This window comes from Marmota marmota, unplaced genomic scaffold, assembly GCF_001458135.2.
Source record: "Marmota marmota marmota unplaced genomic scaffold, marMar, whole genome shotgun sequence".
In the NCBI taxonomy this organism is placed as follows: Eukaryota; Metazoa; Chordata; class Mammalia; order Rodentia; family Sciuridae; genus Marmota; species Marmota marmota.
Window position 1 is genome coordinate 19,947,639 of NW_026000174.1, and position 17,036 is coordinate 19,964,674.

Here is a 17,036-nt window from a genome sequence, read left to right on the forward strand (position 1 = left end):
ATATATATATATATATATATATATATATATATATATATAGAGAGAGAGAGAGAGAGAGAGAGAGAGAGAGATAGATATAGATATAGATATATAGATATAGATATATAGATATAGATATAGATATAGATATATAGATATATGTTATTGGCTAATACTCTCCTTCTTGAGGAATGTACCAGAGTCTGGGAATTTCCAGAGCCCATGCAGATGAAACTCACCAAGTTAATCCCAATCACCCTCTGGGGCCACTTGCTGCCCCAGATCAAACTCCCGACTGAGATTATACATAAGCTGGCATACAGAGTAGGGACTGATTCTCCACATGTATTATTGCTGGGCTCAAAAAAGTGGCACATAAGGCTGTCAATTTCCAAAAATTACAAGAGACCCCATCGGAATTTCTGGATCGGCTTACGAAAGCCCTTTAGCAGTAACCTAGATCCTGAAACTCCAGATGGCTGTCAGTCATATCCTTAGGACATATTTCCTCTCACAGAGCGAACCCGACATCTGGGCCAAACTAAAAAAGCTCGAACAAGGCCCTGCCACCCCACAGATTGAGAAATTTCAGATGCTCACCCAGGCCCTTCAGGGTGCTTCCTCAGGTCGCCGCCTATCACCGAAAACCTCCCTAAGCACCTGCTTCAAGTGTGGCAAGGAGGGACATTGGGCCAGGGCATGTCCCACACCACACACTCTGCATACCCCATACCCTAAATGTCAACAACAAGGTCATTGGGGCTCTGACTGTCCTAGATTCCATAGGAGGACTATGGCCAGGAAACCCTCCAACATTCTGGGCATGGCAATCAATTGATGGAGCCTTGAGTCCTTGTCCCCGGCTGAAACGATCAGTAGACAGAAACCCAAGGTGTGGATTCAGGTGGATAGGTGCAAGATTGACTTTCTCCTTGACACTGGGGCTACCTTCTCAGTCATTGACAGAATTCTGGAGGCAAACAGTGCCGTCCACCTCTCCTATTGTTGGGATAGGAGGAAAGACCATCTGTCCAAAAAAGACTTCCCTATTACTCTGTTCCATAGACAACTTCCCATTCTCTAAGACTTCCTAGTTATGCCCCAATGTCCAGTTCCTTTGCTTGGTTGAGATATTCTCTCTAAATTCAATACAACAATCAATATCTGGGCTCCTGGCATCAGTCAGGCCCCAGAATCAGCCTGTTCATCTTTTATGGCCCTTTTGGCAGAAGACTGGCCATTCTGCTCCACTTGTGAGGCTGACATGAAACATCATACTAAAAATGACCCCTTACCTACAAACCTGGTTGACCTGATTGTATGGGATACCCACACCCCCTTCACCATTTCCTGCCCACCAGTTCATCTCAAAGATCCTAACACCTTCCCCAATCAGGCTCAATACCCACTGTCCACAAAAGCTCTTCTGGGCCTACAACCTATTATTCAGGACCTTCTTAGCAAGAGGTACCTCCGCCCTGCTCATTCCCCTTCCAATACTCCCACACTAGTGGTAGAAAAGCCCAACAGGTCCTATCACTTAATTCAGGACCTACGACTCATCAACACCTTCGTTAGGCCTATACATCCTTTGGTTCCCAGCCCATACACCCTGCTGTCTCAGATCCCCCACACTGCCACCCACTTCTCAGTCATAGATTTAAAGAATATCTTTTTGCCTTTAACCTGGACTGTCCTTCCTCAAGGATTTCGAGATAGTCCACACTTCTTTGGAAAAACCTTCACCTCCAAGTCCAATCTTTTCACCCCCCAGTGCCCCGAATCCACCCTCTTGCAATATGTTGATTAAAGCACCCCACCACAGCCTTTAAGGCTATGGTGGCCCTCAGGGACTCCTTCTTTGGGCAGATTCGAAAGTCCTAGTCCTATCACCTTTAAGACTTGGCCGCTAGAGAGACATTTACCCTCCTCTTCCTCTCTCTTTCCCTGCATCTCCCCTCTTTCCAGCCCTGGGAGTATCCAGCCTCTCCAGGAGGGGTCCTGAAAAGCCTTGGCCAAGGTCTCCCACGGCTCCAGCTCTGGCCAGGACGAGAGCTTCATCTGTCGGGATTTGGTGACAACCAATCTCTGCAGCTCGAACCTGCCACTTAGGCACTGCTGATTTTTTGGCTCTAGCTGGGATGCCCCTTTTGCCAATAAATCAGTTTCCTCCTTCTCTGTGTCTTCTTCCCTCCTCCTTACATGGGTGATGTGTCCTCTCTGCCAGTCGACACTCCCCTACAATGCTTCTTGGATCAAATATAGCACCCAGGCCTGGCCTACTTATTCCTTAGACAACCAAAGCAGATGGCCCTTTTTTGTGTTCCTGGATCCCTCCATTCTAAGGGATCTCTACTGCTGGGAGCCATTAGCCAAGTAGGTATGACAATTTCCTTGCCAGCGTACCCCATGTTGCAGTGACATTGAATGTAGGTGACCTTGCTCAAGGACCAAGGCGGATTAGGGAGTTCCCGGTTTAGGTTCCAGGTTTAAGGTTTAAGATTATTCCTGCTGGGAATAGGGCGTATCCTGCTGCCTGAGTTCCCCTTGAGTTCTCACGGGATTCAGACAGTATATTTTGGAGATAGAAGCCCAGTGGAGGTGAATTTGGGCAGAGAACGTGGATTTGGGCAGAGAACGTGGATTTCCCCAGAACATGTTTGTAGACGGCTGGTGTGAGTTCGGGAATAAAGAGTTGCTGTTTGAATCTACAAGCTGTGTGGTGGCTCGTGATTGTGTGCCCAGCCAGACTGCGGCATTTGTGCCCAGCCAGACTGTGGCATTTGGTGGCCCGTACGGGGAAATCAATTACTGTGAGCGTTCAAAAAATGGATAGAGATCACTTATGTCCAGGCTTTTTCTTCTTGCTCCTATCCAATCCTGCTCTCTGCACCTCTTGCAAACCTCTACAAATTCTTCTAGCCCATCCAAAGGGCACTCAACAGATTACACAGTTCTCCTACTTTCTTGGCCTTAAAGGGATATCGGGCCTCTCCACAAAAGGCCCAAATAGCATCTAGGGTTCTCTATCTCTCAAGAGAAAAAGGCCATTAAAACAGCTTATCCTTCTTGGGTTTGGCTGGGTACTTCAGGGCCTGGACTCCCTCCCCACCAGGCCGCTATATAGTCTGGCCAAGATGAACCCCTACTCTCAGTGGTAGGGAAGCCCTTTAAAAAGGCCCTCTACTGGGCACCCACCCTGCATCTCCCTGACCTCTCCTGACTCTTCACCCTCTATCTACATGAAAAACAGGGACAAAGTCTGGGCATTCTGGGTCAGGAATATGGCCCCACATTTGCACCAGTGGCCTACCTATCCAACCCCACCGTCAGGGCTGGCCCCCATGCCTCAGAGCCCTAGCAGCAGCCCATGACCTCCAGAAAGAAGCATACAAGCTTACCTTTGGCTCCCTGCTAACCATCTCATCTCCTCACCATCTAAAGGATTTCCTCACTTACAAGGGGCTACAGTCACTTCCTCCTTCCAGGGTTCTATCCCTCCTTGTCTCTCCTTGAAAATCTCTCCATCTCTTTTCAGCCCTGCTCTCCATTAAACCCTGCCTCCCCCCTCCCATCTTCTCCCTCACAAGATCCCATCCACAAATGCCTGGAGGTATTAGACATGATTTTACCCTGCCCTACCACCATTTCTGAGGGACCCCTGCCCTCTTCGGACCTTGTCTGGTTCTCCTTTATAAACGAAGGGGTTAAAGTGGCAGGGTATGCTGTCGTTTCCCTCTCATCCATCATAGAGGCCAAACCTCTCCCACCCAATACCACCAACCAACAAGCTGAACTCATTGCTGCCACAAGGGCATGTGAGCTAGCAGAGGAAAAAACCCTCTCCCTGTATACAGATTCCAAATACATCTTCCATATCCTGATCTCCCACACAGCCATTTGGGAAGAAAGGGGGCTATTGACCACCAAAGGGATGGCAGTCATTAATTCCACACTTATTTCTGGCCTACTTTGAGCCTCCAGGCTGCCTTCCCAACTGGGAATAATCCATTGCAAAGCCCACCAAACTGACTCCTCCCTTACTACTCTTGGGAATTCCAAGGCCAATCAGGCATCTCCATCAGCCACCCTAAGATCCCAACAACTCTTCCAGTTTCTTCACTCTCTATTCCAATATAGTCCACAGAGTCTCACTATTTTTCTTCACTCCTTTTTCACCCTTTCCCCACGTGACCCTCCTACAACAGATCACTTAGTTGATCTGTTGCTTACTCACATAATCCCCCATTTTGGGATGCCCACTTCTATCCAATCAGACAATGGCCCAGAATTCACCTCGCAGATAACTCAGGGACTGGCTCATGCGCTATCACTCCCTTGGCATTTCCATTGCCCTTACTGCCTCCAGGCTTCCAGAAAGGTTGAAAGGACCAATCGGTCCCTTAGACCCTTACCAAGCTCACCATGGAATTAAGCCTGGACTGGGTAAAGGTGCTCCCTTTGGCTTTATTGTGCATTAGAGCCTTGCCAAAGAAGCATTCTAGTCTCTCACCTTATGAAGTCATGAATGGCCGTCCCCTCGTTCCTTCCGAATTGCCTACAGAACCCCTACCATCTCCGAAACCTATGCCCTGCCCCTCCTCTTCCATCTACACTCTGAACTCTGGCGCTATCAAGACTGGCTCCTTCCTGACCCCAGTCTCTTTCAAAACCCTACCCCCTTAACACCTGGTCAACTTGTTTACTATTGCCCACCAGGGGGAAAGCCTCCTCTAAAACCAAATTGGGAGGGTCCTGCTCAGGTAATTATGTGCACTCCCTTGGTAGCCAAACTCAAGTTGTCTAATAACCAACTTACCCCATGGATTCACATTTCCAGGCTTAAGCACCACGCTCCTACACCTTCATCAGAAGAGCCAATGATCTTCACTTGTCATTAAGTACTTTTGTCATCCCTCCCCACAAGATCCCCTCAAGCTCCGCCTCTCTGTGTCGCTGTTCTTAGCCCAGTACCTGAAGATGTTCCATAAATGGGTTCTCCTAATGCTCCCCCTCATTTCTGGCCCCTCTTGGGTCCTCTCTTTGCCCTGTGTCTGGAGATTCAAAGCAAGTGACCCTAAGGGCCCCTTCCAGCCAGACCCCCTTCTCCTCCTTACAGACCCCCTACTTGCTTGGATCTGGCTGGTAGTGGGACCGTTGTGTGTTGTCCTTCTGACAGACCACTTAGGTGTCCGGAGCATGGTGACCCCTGAATAAGTGAACTATCTTTATCATAAGAGAGCACATTATCAGTTGCCTTCTGGGCCTAAGGAGCAGCGTGTGTTGCCGCAGTCTGGCTGGGCACAATCAGGAGCCACTTGTCAAAAGAAACTAACTTTATTTTTAGAACCACACACGCCAAACAAAACAGCCTCTCAGGAAAAACCCTCAGAGCCCCAACTGCCACCACCGGCTTTCCACAAGCCTCTCTCCACCTCCCACAATCCTCCTGCTCTTGAGGCCAATTGGCTGGGTCACGTGGGCGGAGCCAAAAAAGTCCCCCAATGAGCAGCTCTGTGGTCTGAAAGGGCAGGGAAACAGCCCAATGAGCATCACCGCAGAGGAGCCAATCAGCTAGATGTTGCTGGGGCCGCTGTGAGCCAATCATCAGCCGGCAGCTGGAAGTTTGCTGGCAGCTGGAAGTTTGCTGGGGCCCCTTCGGCTGTGGCTCTCAACAGTGTGTATTTTGTTTACCCTCCCAGTTTTGCAAGAATTTCAAGTATCAGTATTTAAAGTTGAGATGTTTCACATAAAACCTGGAGAGATCTGACTGCTCTCAAAGGGAAATCTGGTAACAATGGGCCACCATCCTCCCTTGGCCGCCTTCGTTCAGAGTGTAGGAGAAGTTATTTTGAAAAAGGTAAAGAGAGAAGCAAGCTGGTACACCCAGGTAGGAGAAAGTTTGAAGAGCAGCCTTAATAGAGAGGGGAGGGAGCTAGATTGGACTAGGAATGAAGAGTGGAATTGAGGGTGTTAGGTGCAGGACAGGCTGGTCTGCAGGGCATGCCAAAGAAAGTTAGCTGCAGGATGACCTGGTTCTTTATTACCTGTTTGCTTCAAGCCCAAATGCCCAAGCCCCCATTCAAGGCTGAACACTTAATGCCCCGTAGGCCAACAAGGCAGCTTGCAGACCCAGAGACCCCATTAGATTTGGGATATAAAAACTCCTTGTGCCTGTTCCTTCCCTTTATCATAAAGTTCATTCAGACTCAGGTGGGTAAAAATTTCTAATCAAGCTTTTAACCAGCTTCTCCTCAGGAATTACCAACTCCTGGCTACTGATGATACCTCCAGTGGAGACCTATGCCGAGTGGACTGACATCATCATGTATTTGTGGTGGCAAGGAACCTTTGATGATCTAGTTCCTGAAGTTATACCGGTCCTCTCTGCCCTCCTGTGGGGGCTCCTTACTTCCCTCCTCTCTGATTCTCCCACACCACCTCATCTCAGCAGGAAGCAGCTAGAATGAGCAGACAGCCACTCTAGTTTAATAACAAAGAGGGGGGAATGTTGGGAGTCGCCCCGGCTCCAAAGACTAACTTCCCTATCCCCGAAGAAGATCTGTCCAATGGTGAGTCCTATTGGCTCACATGATCCTTACCCACCAATCAGACTAGCCCTGCTGGCTCACATGATCCTTACCCACCAATCAGAAAGCACACCATGACAACTGTCAAACCATTAAACCATTAAACTGTCATAACCACAAATCACCCCTGACTCTATAAATAAGCAGAGCTGTTCCTCAATAAATGGGCATTTTCTCTGACAACGAGTCTTGTTTGTTCTTTCAGGTGGTAATGGCATAAGTTTGTTCACACACTTAATTTTTTAACAACTGATAATCAGTTATTAAAACAGTTGATTTAGTCACAAAATTACACTTCTTGAAGTCTATATCTTCAAATATGATTTCCCAAGTAGTCCATGTTGAATATGATTGTCAATGAACCTCTGATGAGACTATTTCACCTATTAGCATGTTTCTAGTAAAATTTTATTCAAAAGCAAAGGAATGAGGAATTTGCAGTAGGCATCATAACATAATAACTGACACAGTATAATTACTCCATGGGTGGCATTGTATTCCATGCCTTCATTTATTAATGAGAATTATTTTATAGCCAATTATTTGTTAATGAAAATCCCATCATTGCAGTATTAGGTTACTTGAGGACACAAAGGCTAGATTACACTTCCAAGGTCCTACAGGCACTGCTACTACAGTGATAGTACTATTGGTAGTCATCACAATACTATGATTGATATAATATAATGTGTTAGAATATAATTTAACACTCTTAATTTCCTACATTTCATACTCATATAACTCATATACAGCAATACCAAAGTAAAAGGTTGACTAGTTGTTTAGAATTTACTGAAGAGTTGGAATGGAGACGATAATAATTCTGAGGTAAAGATAAAATGACAATTGTACATTTCACATTCCTTTTTCCAGTGGCCAAAAGAGAAATCATCTAAAAAAAGGGGGGGGGGGAATCAATTTACAGACATATCCATTCCCTGGAGGTTATTAGGTTGTCTGCCTCAAAGAAATAGAGATCTCCTTCAAAACCTCCCACAGCAATTTTTCATCTTTTTTAAGTAATTCATATTTTTATTTTATTTGGTCATCTTTTATACTTATTTATAGATAATAATTATACATAATTATGGGGTAAAAAGTGATGTTTTTATGCACACATGCATTGAGGAATGAGAAAATTAGGCAAATAACATATCCATAACTTTATATACTTATCTATTTATTTTTTTGGTGGTAGCACCTAAAATTCAATTTGTAATTTTGGATTGTACAATACATTTTGTATTATTGTTTTATTTCTAATTTATTTTAAAATTATTTTTCAAGAAAGTAAAATACAGATAGAGAAAATAGCAACACAAACACTTATGTAATTACTACTTGGATTAAAAGAGAGAGCTTCGACTTGCTTCTTTATCTACTTACAAGTCAGCACAGTGTAGACACAACCACAATTCAATGTTAGCAATACTAATAATGTCAATATCTAGCCTAGATACTTATCATCTGGCTGTGCAGTAGATCTCCAGAACTTATTCCTCTTGTTTACTTGAAACTTTGCATTTTAACAAATCTTTCTCGTTTCCCTCACCTTCCCCTCAGTCTATGGTATCTCCATGCTACTCTCTATATCTGTGAGTTCTAATTTTTAGAGTCCAATTTAAGTGAGTAACTCACACCTTGATTATGTAATTTGATATTCCCCCTAAGATCATTGCCATGCTAGCCCCATGGCCTTGTGATTCCTTTCCCACTCTACTTGGCACCTCTGTCTTAACTGACTGGAACATCCCTAAATCTGACATGTTGATCCCCAATTCTTGTATCTCTGCTCCCCACTTCAGTTACTGAGGCTCATTCTGCTGCCCATGAGAGCCCTACCCCTACTAACTTTGTAGCTCTTAACAGCTCTAATTTTGTGACCTCTAGTCAGATCTAGTGTTCTCCATCTTGATAATCTCATTCCCACTCACTCCTTTGCTCTGTTCAAGTCTCTCACCAGTGACATGCAAACCATTAATACTTTCATCTATTCCAATTCTGGCCCCAACTTCATTAATTTTCCTAATTCTATCACAGAAAACACCATCTCAACATAGTCATCTTCTTTCTATCCTAATTTACCTCTTCCCAATATTTTTTGTCTTCTTCCTAGGTTGGCCTCTGGATCTCATTTAAGAATCACACTGCTTAAATACCTCAGGAGTTTATTAAAAACCTTTTCAGTTACACCACATATTTTTGGCTTGTAAATCAAAAGTAATATACGATACTTCTTATGTAAAGGCTTTATGGATTTGTTGAATATAAGAAACATTCAGCAAATATTATTTGAGCACTGCTCAATTTATTTGAAAATTAATTTGAAAGCTTGCAGTGATGAGAGTGACAGGCACTATGCTGTGCAGGGCTTCTGTTCCCATTGCTACTTCAGTTGATTTCATTAAGAGACCCTCCCAATTCCCACCAAGAGTATTTTTTCAGAGAAAAAAGAGAAATTCATCCTGTTCAAGAACACCTATATCCTTTATAATTTTTCTTTTTCAAGACTTCTGAAAGCTAGCATGGTAACAAATAATCTTTATTACCAGCTACTTGAGACACTGAGGCCAGAGTATCACAAATTTCATCTTAATGAAACCCCACCTCAGAAAAAAAAAATAAAAAGGTATAGTTCATAAATAGTGTGCTTATTGACATGTGCAAAGCTAGGGTTTAATCCACAGGCTTACAATAAACCAACAGAAAGCTTGTGGAGATCATAGTCTGTCGATCTGAAAATGATAATATATGTGTAGCTTTATGGCAGACAGAGGAGACTAAGTCAGCATGCCTATCTCTCATCTCTGAAGATCCAAGTTGTTTAGTTGCTGTCCCTTGGGCTGTTTTAACTTACCATGAAAAGGTAGAGATTGTACCCACAAAGGGAAACCAAACATTTCTTTTATATATAAAATGAGGAAATTTTCTTCTTTGCATCAGAATTCCTTTAGGTCATCGGCTGTGAGAACTGAGCCATAAGGTATAAGGGCAATTCCCTTAGGAATGCCATAATATAAAGAGCCACAAATCTGTCTGAATTGAAGATAAGCACTCCTTTATATTTTTAACTATGAAAAATGAATTTTTATTGAAATATTAAAACTAAATTAAGGTTAATTATTATTAGATTTTTTTAAAGTACATATTTTTAAATTTTTTTTCTTTAAAAGATAGTATTTGTAATCATTAATGGCTTAATTAAATTTGACCTTGTCCACAGACTGGTCACATTTACATGGTTATAATACATTTTGTTTCAATTTTAATCCCTCTCAGAATCATACAGGCTTTGAAGACCTAAACTTTGCGAATACCTCAAAGTTTTGTAACATAAACAGAGAAGTTCCAAGAAACCAGGAAGAAGAAAGTGTTTTTGTATGTTCTGGTTACTGGTGTGATCAAAATTGGTCACTGGGCTACCTCAGTTGTGGCGGATAGAGAGGCGGAGTCAACACATAGACACCGGGAGCTGGTGAGAGCTGGCAGGTTTAATGCAGAAGTGATTACAATTGATATAGAATGCATCTTCCAATCATACATAAGCAAGCAGGTTATACAACATCTAGAAACTCATCATCTTATGATTAATGTAGCCGCACTATGAGGAAGCTCTAAATATTGCTATGCGGTGGAAGGCAGGCTGGAAGGATCATTGTCCCTAGGGGAGGGGGCCTTATGAGTCGGGGATTTCATGCCCTGAAGCACCTAACTCTCAGTTTTCGGGCCTTGTAGCTTGGCAACGCTGACCTCAAGCACTGAGAATGTGGTTTCACTGATGGTTCACCAGAGCAGAGTGCCCTGTCCTGCACCCCACCCACCAAGCATTGCCCCAGAGAGGGTTCTCTGTTTCCTTGATAGAAAATGCTCCCGTGGCCTCCATGCTAGCATTTACCTTAGGATCAGGAAACTCAGATTTCTTCTCCATGGAGGGCCCAGCTCATAGCACTGGGCTGGTGAGGCTGCATTCAGGAAGAAAGGAGAAAGGCCATAGACAAAGAGTACTATTGTGACCGAACTGAGAGACGTAGATAGATGAAAAGGAGAGCAGTGCTAAGACTCCTGGCATGATCCCTCATAGAAATCTGAACCCTAGTTGGTACTACTTAGATCCGATCCATAGCTGCTATTCATACGGATGCCAGGGAATCATTATTTTCTTTTTAACTTTCCTTACATGCATGAACTAACATACCTTGTTTTATCTCTACTTTGTTGAGCCTTATAGTAAAAAGAGCATATAGTAAAACAAGAAAAACTATGCCAATACCAGCAAGGATCCAATTAGCAGGGTCAATTAAAGCTGACAATTTATCCCATAGCCATTATAAGATTGAGGGGTTAAGAATTAGCTTTGCTCTGGTTTCATTTAGGCTGAGAATCTGAGCATGCAGCGTCACAGTGAAATTTCTAAAAGTCATATCCCAAGGTCCCTTAAGTCTATTTGCTAGTTCAAGCAGAGCTTCTGTTACATTTTTTATTGAGACAGGGGTTTGAAAAATATACAGAAATTGAGGACTGCAGGGTACTCTAACATTCAATTGAAGCATATCAATTTTTTCATCAATAAGGTCAATCTGTTGTTGTAACATTAAGAGACATGGAATCAACACACAGACACCTGGAGCTTGTAAGAACTAGCAGGTAACAAATTTACTCATCCTTCAGGCAAGCTCATTTAATGCAGAAGTGATTACAATTGATATAGAATGCATCTTCCAATCATACGTAAGCAAGTAGGTTATGCAATTGCAGGTTTAATCACTCCTGGGTGGTCAGGGATTTGATGGAGCACTACCTGATTAATGGTTGCAGCATTTGTTGTGAACTGGGTCAAGGCTACATCAGCAGCAGTAGCTGCTACAACCACAGAGAGGGAGGCAGCTATAATGGCAGCAGTAATCCCAAAATCTCGCTTACCTCTGGGAAGGGAAATATCTTTTGTAAAATGAACCTTTTGAATGGAGGAGTCATCCTCTGTTGGAAACCATAACATGGGGGGTGTTCTCATTACCACTACTGTCTTAACTGAGGAATTCCAGCAATCAGTTAACTCACATTGGGAATTATTACAATAAAGATGATCCTTTTGTGGTTCTGAGTGGAGGCTACAAAGAAGAAGGGTGGCTTAACACATACATGGCCTTTAGTAGCATGTTTAGCTGAGGGTTTTTCAAGAGATGTTAAACCTAATGGCATTCATGGTGACAATAAGACTGATATCTATACATTTGTAAGCACCACATAGCAATTGTTTGACTAATTGCAAAAAGTCTCCTGTCTTTCTTTTGTATTTTGAGCATTGGTTATCCAATCTGTATGATATTTAAATAATAATGTATTTGTTTCTATTGAAAATTCCATTCTCTGTCCACCTTTTGTATAGGGTCTGGACCAACTAATAAGCTCATCAGAAATGTGATAGGGTCTGGAAAGGGAGAGACAGTCTCTCCAAGATATAGCTCTTAGAGGTGTACCTTCACTGATATCTTTAAATTTTCTCCATGGACATTGCTACAGAAAGGGTTGGGGCCAATAATGTGAGTCTTTGGCATGAGGGGGCATGCCAGTAGGCAGATCACTGAGAGAGACTACTTTTGCTTCTCCTTCTAAGGAGAATAGCCGAAAACCTATAATGCTTCCTATTCCTGGTTCCCAAAGAATATCATTATGAAGGCAAATTGTAAACTGACATAACCTCTGTGCCCTAGACACATTTCTTAATATAGTAAAGGCCCATGAATGATCAAGTGAGAGTGACATATTCCAAGGGTGCCTTGCTATTGGGTCAGATGTAACAGGGCATCACAAGGAAATATCAGTAGCAAACAAGAAAGGCAATACAGTATCATCCAAACCAACAGGTAAAAGAATCCTGGGAGATGGAGCCCCCACCCACCAAGCATGTATTTGCAGGCTGAATGACAGAATGATGCACAATAGCATAAAGGGGGTCCTTTTCTGCGTTGATGCAAAAGAAGGGGAAAGTCCAATTAAACTCCCAGCAACAGCATAAGTTGTTTCCAATCAGTTGGGTGTGGTCCTTTTGGTGGGGTACAGGAGAGCGGTAAGAGTGGTAGTTGCAATTGTGGCTGTGAGGACTGCAAGCCTTACGATGATGTTGATCCAGAGGGCTCCCGTTGTCCTCCTGAGTTTTGTCCTTGGGATGCATTCTGCAAGATTTGAGAGAGAAGTATGTAAAACATCCTGATCATAATTTATTGAGTGTGGATTGCTCTCATGGTTTTTTAATTGCAGGGGCAAGAGTATTTTGCTCACTGAAGGGTTTTTGCCACTAGATAATACTAGAGGCTCTCCACTAGAGGAGAACTGTCCCACAGACTCTCCACTAAAGAACTGTCCCACAGACAGCCATTCATGTGTTATAGCTGACTACAAAGTAATTCTTCCCACACGGGCCATGCTTTGAAGTGTGTTCATTTTGCTCTGACAGGCCAGCATGGGGCCTTGAGTTATTAGGCTATTAGGCAGAGGCCTTTCTTCTTTCATACTTATCTGTTGTGCACTTACCTGTGAGTTTCAAGTTATAATTGCACACATCAGCAAGAAGTGTTCTGGTCTCTGGCAGGTGACATGGTCTGAGCTTGATCTGATAGGGCTTTGATATAAACTCAGGTTATCTTGTCGGTGGAGAGTCATGTTGATCTCTTCTTCTCCTTTTGGCTCGGTTTCTGAGGCCTGGCTGTCGGTGACTGATGTCGTCAATTGGTCACTCGGCTACCTCAGTCGCAGGGTTAGAGACATGGAGTCAACACACAGACACCGGGAGCTGGTGAGAGCTGACAGGTGACAACCGCAGTTGACTCCAGGCAAGCTCGTTTAATGCAGAAGTGATTACAATTTATATAGAACACATCTTCCAATCATACATAAGCAAGCAGGTTATACAACATCTAGAAACTCATCATCTTATGATTAAAGTAGCCGCACTATGAGGAAGCTCTAAATATTGCTACGCGGTGGAAGGCAGGCTGGAAGGATCATTGTCCCTAGGGGAGGGGGCCTTATGAGTCGGGGATTTCATGCCCTGAAGCACCTAACTCTCAGTTTTCGGGCCTTGTAGCTTGGCAACGCTGACCTCAAGCACTGAGAATGTGGTTTCACTGATGGCTCGCCAGAGCAGAGTGCCCTGTCCTGCAGGTGTTCCTGTCCAGTCTGTACAAACAAGGGTTTTCCTAGCTCTCTGAGCTGCTCGTAGCAGCTAGCAGCAAACTGAAAGTTATTCCAACAAGTGTTGATTAAATGAAGCAAACAGTTATTTGATTTCTATTTCCAATATTTACTTGATAAGGTTTCCTGAGTTGATGAAGACTCTATCCTGGTCAATTCTCTGGTTTGTTCTTTGCTAGAATAAAATACGCTTAAATAACATTTTATGTGGGAATCACAAAATTTTCATAGATGCTTTTGTATTTAAGGGTGAGTAAATTTTCTTCATGAGTTGAAAGGTTGAAAACATTCATGAAAGGAGAGAAAGTTTCAAGATCTGTATATTTGTTCAACTGCGTGATGCAGTCACTCTACAGGACTTTGAGCATCATGCAATGACTCTAAATTTCCTGTATGAAGATGACTTTCTTGGAGGTATTATTTATCTTTAAAGAGTACTCAGAAAAATGCTTCAAATTAGGAAGTAGATATTCTATACAGTTTATTTGATTTTGTCATATGGTCCTATTTTAATAATTTCTTTCTAATCCAGACAGAATTGAGGAAGAGAGATATTAAATACTTTTTCAGGAACTCTTAAATCTTGAAGTGATAAAGGATCTCTTTTTACACATTTCATTCACAAAGTGGAATATTTAAAGTTCTAGTTGTAAGGAGGATGTGTTTTAAGGTTGATATATACTGTGACATTGTTCAGATACTAAGGATCTTATGTGGTCATTGAGGATTATTGTTTATTCAAATCATTGAGCACATCCTGCTTTGTGATTTTTGCCCATTCATCAGGGATTTTACCAAGGTTAGTAAATTTTTTCTCATAATTTTCTTCTAGCTTTGATCTGAAGTGAGAGACAAACCATTTCCAGTATGGTTGGGTGGATGAATCTGGGGTGATGCTCCATGTGGCAAAATCCTCTCCTGCCTGCCGATATTTCTTATATAAAAATATCTGATCATCTCTCAAAATAAATGAAGAATCACTTGCTACTAAACTAGTACAACAATCAATGACAAAGTGCTCTGATTTATATTGATGCCATCCATTGATAGCCTGAGGACGATGGAATGGAACACTGTGGTCTCCATCATGTTTAGGAATTGTGTTTGTACAAATTGCTTTACAGAAGGGGCACTGTTTCCAGCAACCACAGAGATGTTCAGAGAGGGTTTTCTCAATTTCAGGAATCATTTCATCTATATTCCTACTTGAAAAAATTTCTTCTACTTTTTTCATTGCAGGATCCAAAGCTGCACTCATGGCTTCTTTGAGAAACTCCATATCTTTTATTTCCTGGTGCTCAATGCTTATCAAGTCTCTTCGTGGGAAGATCAGCTTGTTCCCCAGATAGTCACAGAATAAATCCAGCCACTCAGATGCAGTGCTGCTTTTATTTTTAGCTACTGCTGTGGATTCATGAATGGCAGACAGGATGGCAGACTTGATGTCCTCCAAACTTGTTTTTAAAAATGTCTTTATATTTTTACCTCTGTTGACTGAAAAGTACTTTGTGGTTTTGTTTCTAATGTAAGTCCTAAAAAATGATTCTGGATTATGAATGTATTGCCAATAACTATCAAAATTTTCTTCTTCTGCTAGAGAGATGAGAATGTGTTTCTCCAGGTTAGCCCTGTTTCCATTGAATGCAGGGCAGGTAGCTTGTATGTCCCCAGTTATTTTCAGGGACATATTCCCCCATATGGTGTCAGAGACAGCAGGAGTGAGCTTCTGCCATAGAAAATCAACAAAAGACGTGATGGAGGTTGCACCTTGGCAGAAGATCTTGAAACTCATGAAAAAATCATCTTTCTTGTTTTCTAGATACCTTACAGGATCATTTGCTATTTTGAATGCTCTGTGCATTTCCTTAAAATGTTTTGATGCTCTACAAAATAAACACCAACATAATTCAATTTTGTATTCACCGGTAAATATATATCTGTCCTTAGTGAGTGCAGAATTCACTTCATTTTCTACTACTCTCAGGATTTCATGGAAGTCACTTTGATGATAATCACGTTGGTGACTCCAAATGCTGTTAATAGATTCATCAAATCTTGAAAAAATGTGTGCAGTAGTCATATTAATGGGCACTTTATCACAGGCCTCTAAATTCTTTGAGAAAGTGCAATATTCTGGACAAATCTTGACATGTTTTACAAAATCTATTTGAAAATCCTCTCTAGTATTTCTCTTTATTTTTTCTACTATGTTTTTCTCCTTTTTGAACTGATTTAAAAGGATGTTTTCAGCATCCACATCAATGTTAGGTTCTATGGCTTGAGGGACATTTGAGGACACTTCACAGACCCATTTTCCCCAAATTTGGTTGAATTTCTCAAGTAAATCTTCATCACTCAATTTTTCACCGTTTAAACTTAAAGCCAATTTTTGGCTCCTATCCAGTAATTCATTTTGATACACCTTCTTTTTCTGTTCCAGTAGTTCCTGACTTTCTTTGAGACAAATAAGTTCATTGGCTTTTCTTTTAGTGTCCGAAATAAGTGACTCTTTAAGGACTAGCAGCCTATTTTCAAAATGGGCTTTCCATTGGATGAGTATATAGCTCTCTGTGTCTTCAGTAAAATATTTTTCAAATTCTTGCTTGATGGTTTCATATTTCTTTACAACTGGATCCACAATCATGCTTGCTGTAAGTGTCAGAATTTTTCTATTCTGAATCTGATTGTGAAGCTGGTTCTGCAAGTCCAACATATGACTCCTGAGTTCCCAGGTCCAGTGGTTATACATGGTTTCTAGTTTGCTCATGGCCATGACCTCTCGGGTGTTCCTAAAACTGAAAATGAAGTTCTCATTTACCAGGGCTCTCCACAAATCTTGAACTCTGAATTTTACATCTGATATCCTCATGATACTTCCTCTGGATTCCTGTTTGGCAGTCAAAAGGATTCTACTTTTCAGTTCTTGGACATTGTGGCTATAGCGAGGATTGGGAGGGGCCATGGGGGGATTGCCCTCCCAGCGGTGAGCAAAGTAGTACACGTGAGTATTGACATCAAACTTGATGACGTCATTGAAGCAGGTTACATCTGAGCACTCTTCTTGTTTAGCAGCCAGTGCTGCCATTTCATCTAGCCTCTGCTCTAATTGCCTTCGTCCATCTATAGTTTGGTCTTTAGCTGTCACTTCTCCTACATTCTGATGCACAAATATGCAAGTTGGGGAAATTTTCACTTGTTTCATCCTCAGAAAGGCTTGGACAGCTATCTGTAGGATGTCTTGTATTTCTGATGGATTCTCCCCAAATATATTGATCA

The 17,036-nt window shown here is 42.3% G+C and overlaps 2 protein-coding genes across 2 annotated transcripts in view; both read right to left on the reverse strand.

Moving 5' to 3' along the window:
* LOC107135616 (interferon-induced very large GTPase 1-like) overlaps positions 1-17,036 on the reverse strand; it is a 161,728-nt gene that overhangs the window by 104,466 nt on the left and 40,226 nt on the right. The window lies entirely within an intron of this gene.
* LOC107135618 (interferon-induced very large GTPase 1-like) overlaps positions 9,741-17,036 on the reverse strand; it is a 42,728-nt gene continuing 35,432 nt past the window's right edge. The window contains 1 exon segment of the mRNA XM_015477588.2: positions 9,741-17,035. Coding sequence (XP_015333074.2) covers positions 14,488-17,035 — 2,548 coding nt within the window. The 3' untranslated portion in view covers positions 9,741-14,487.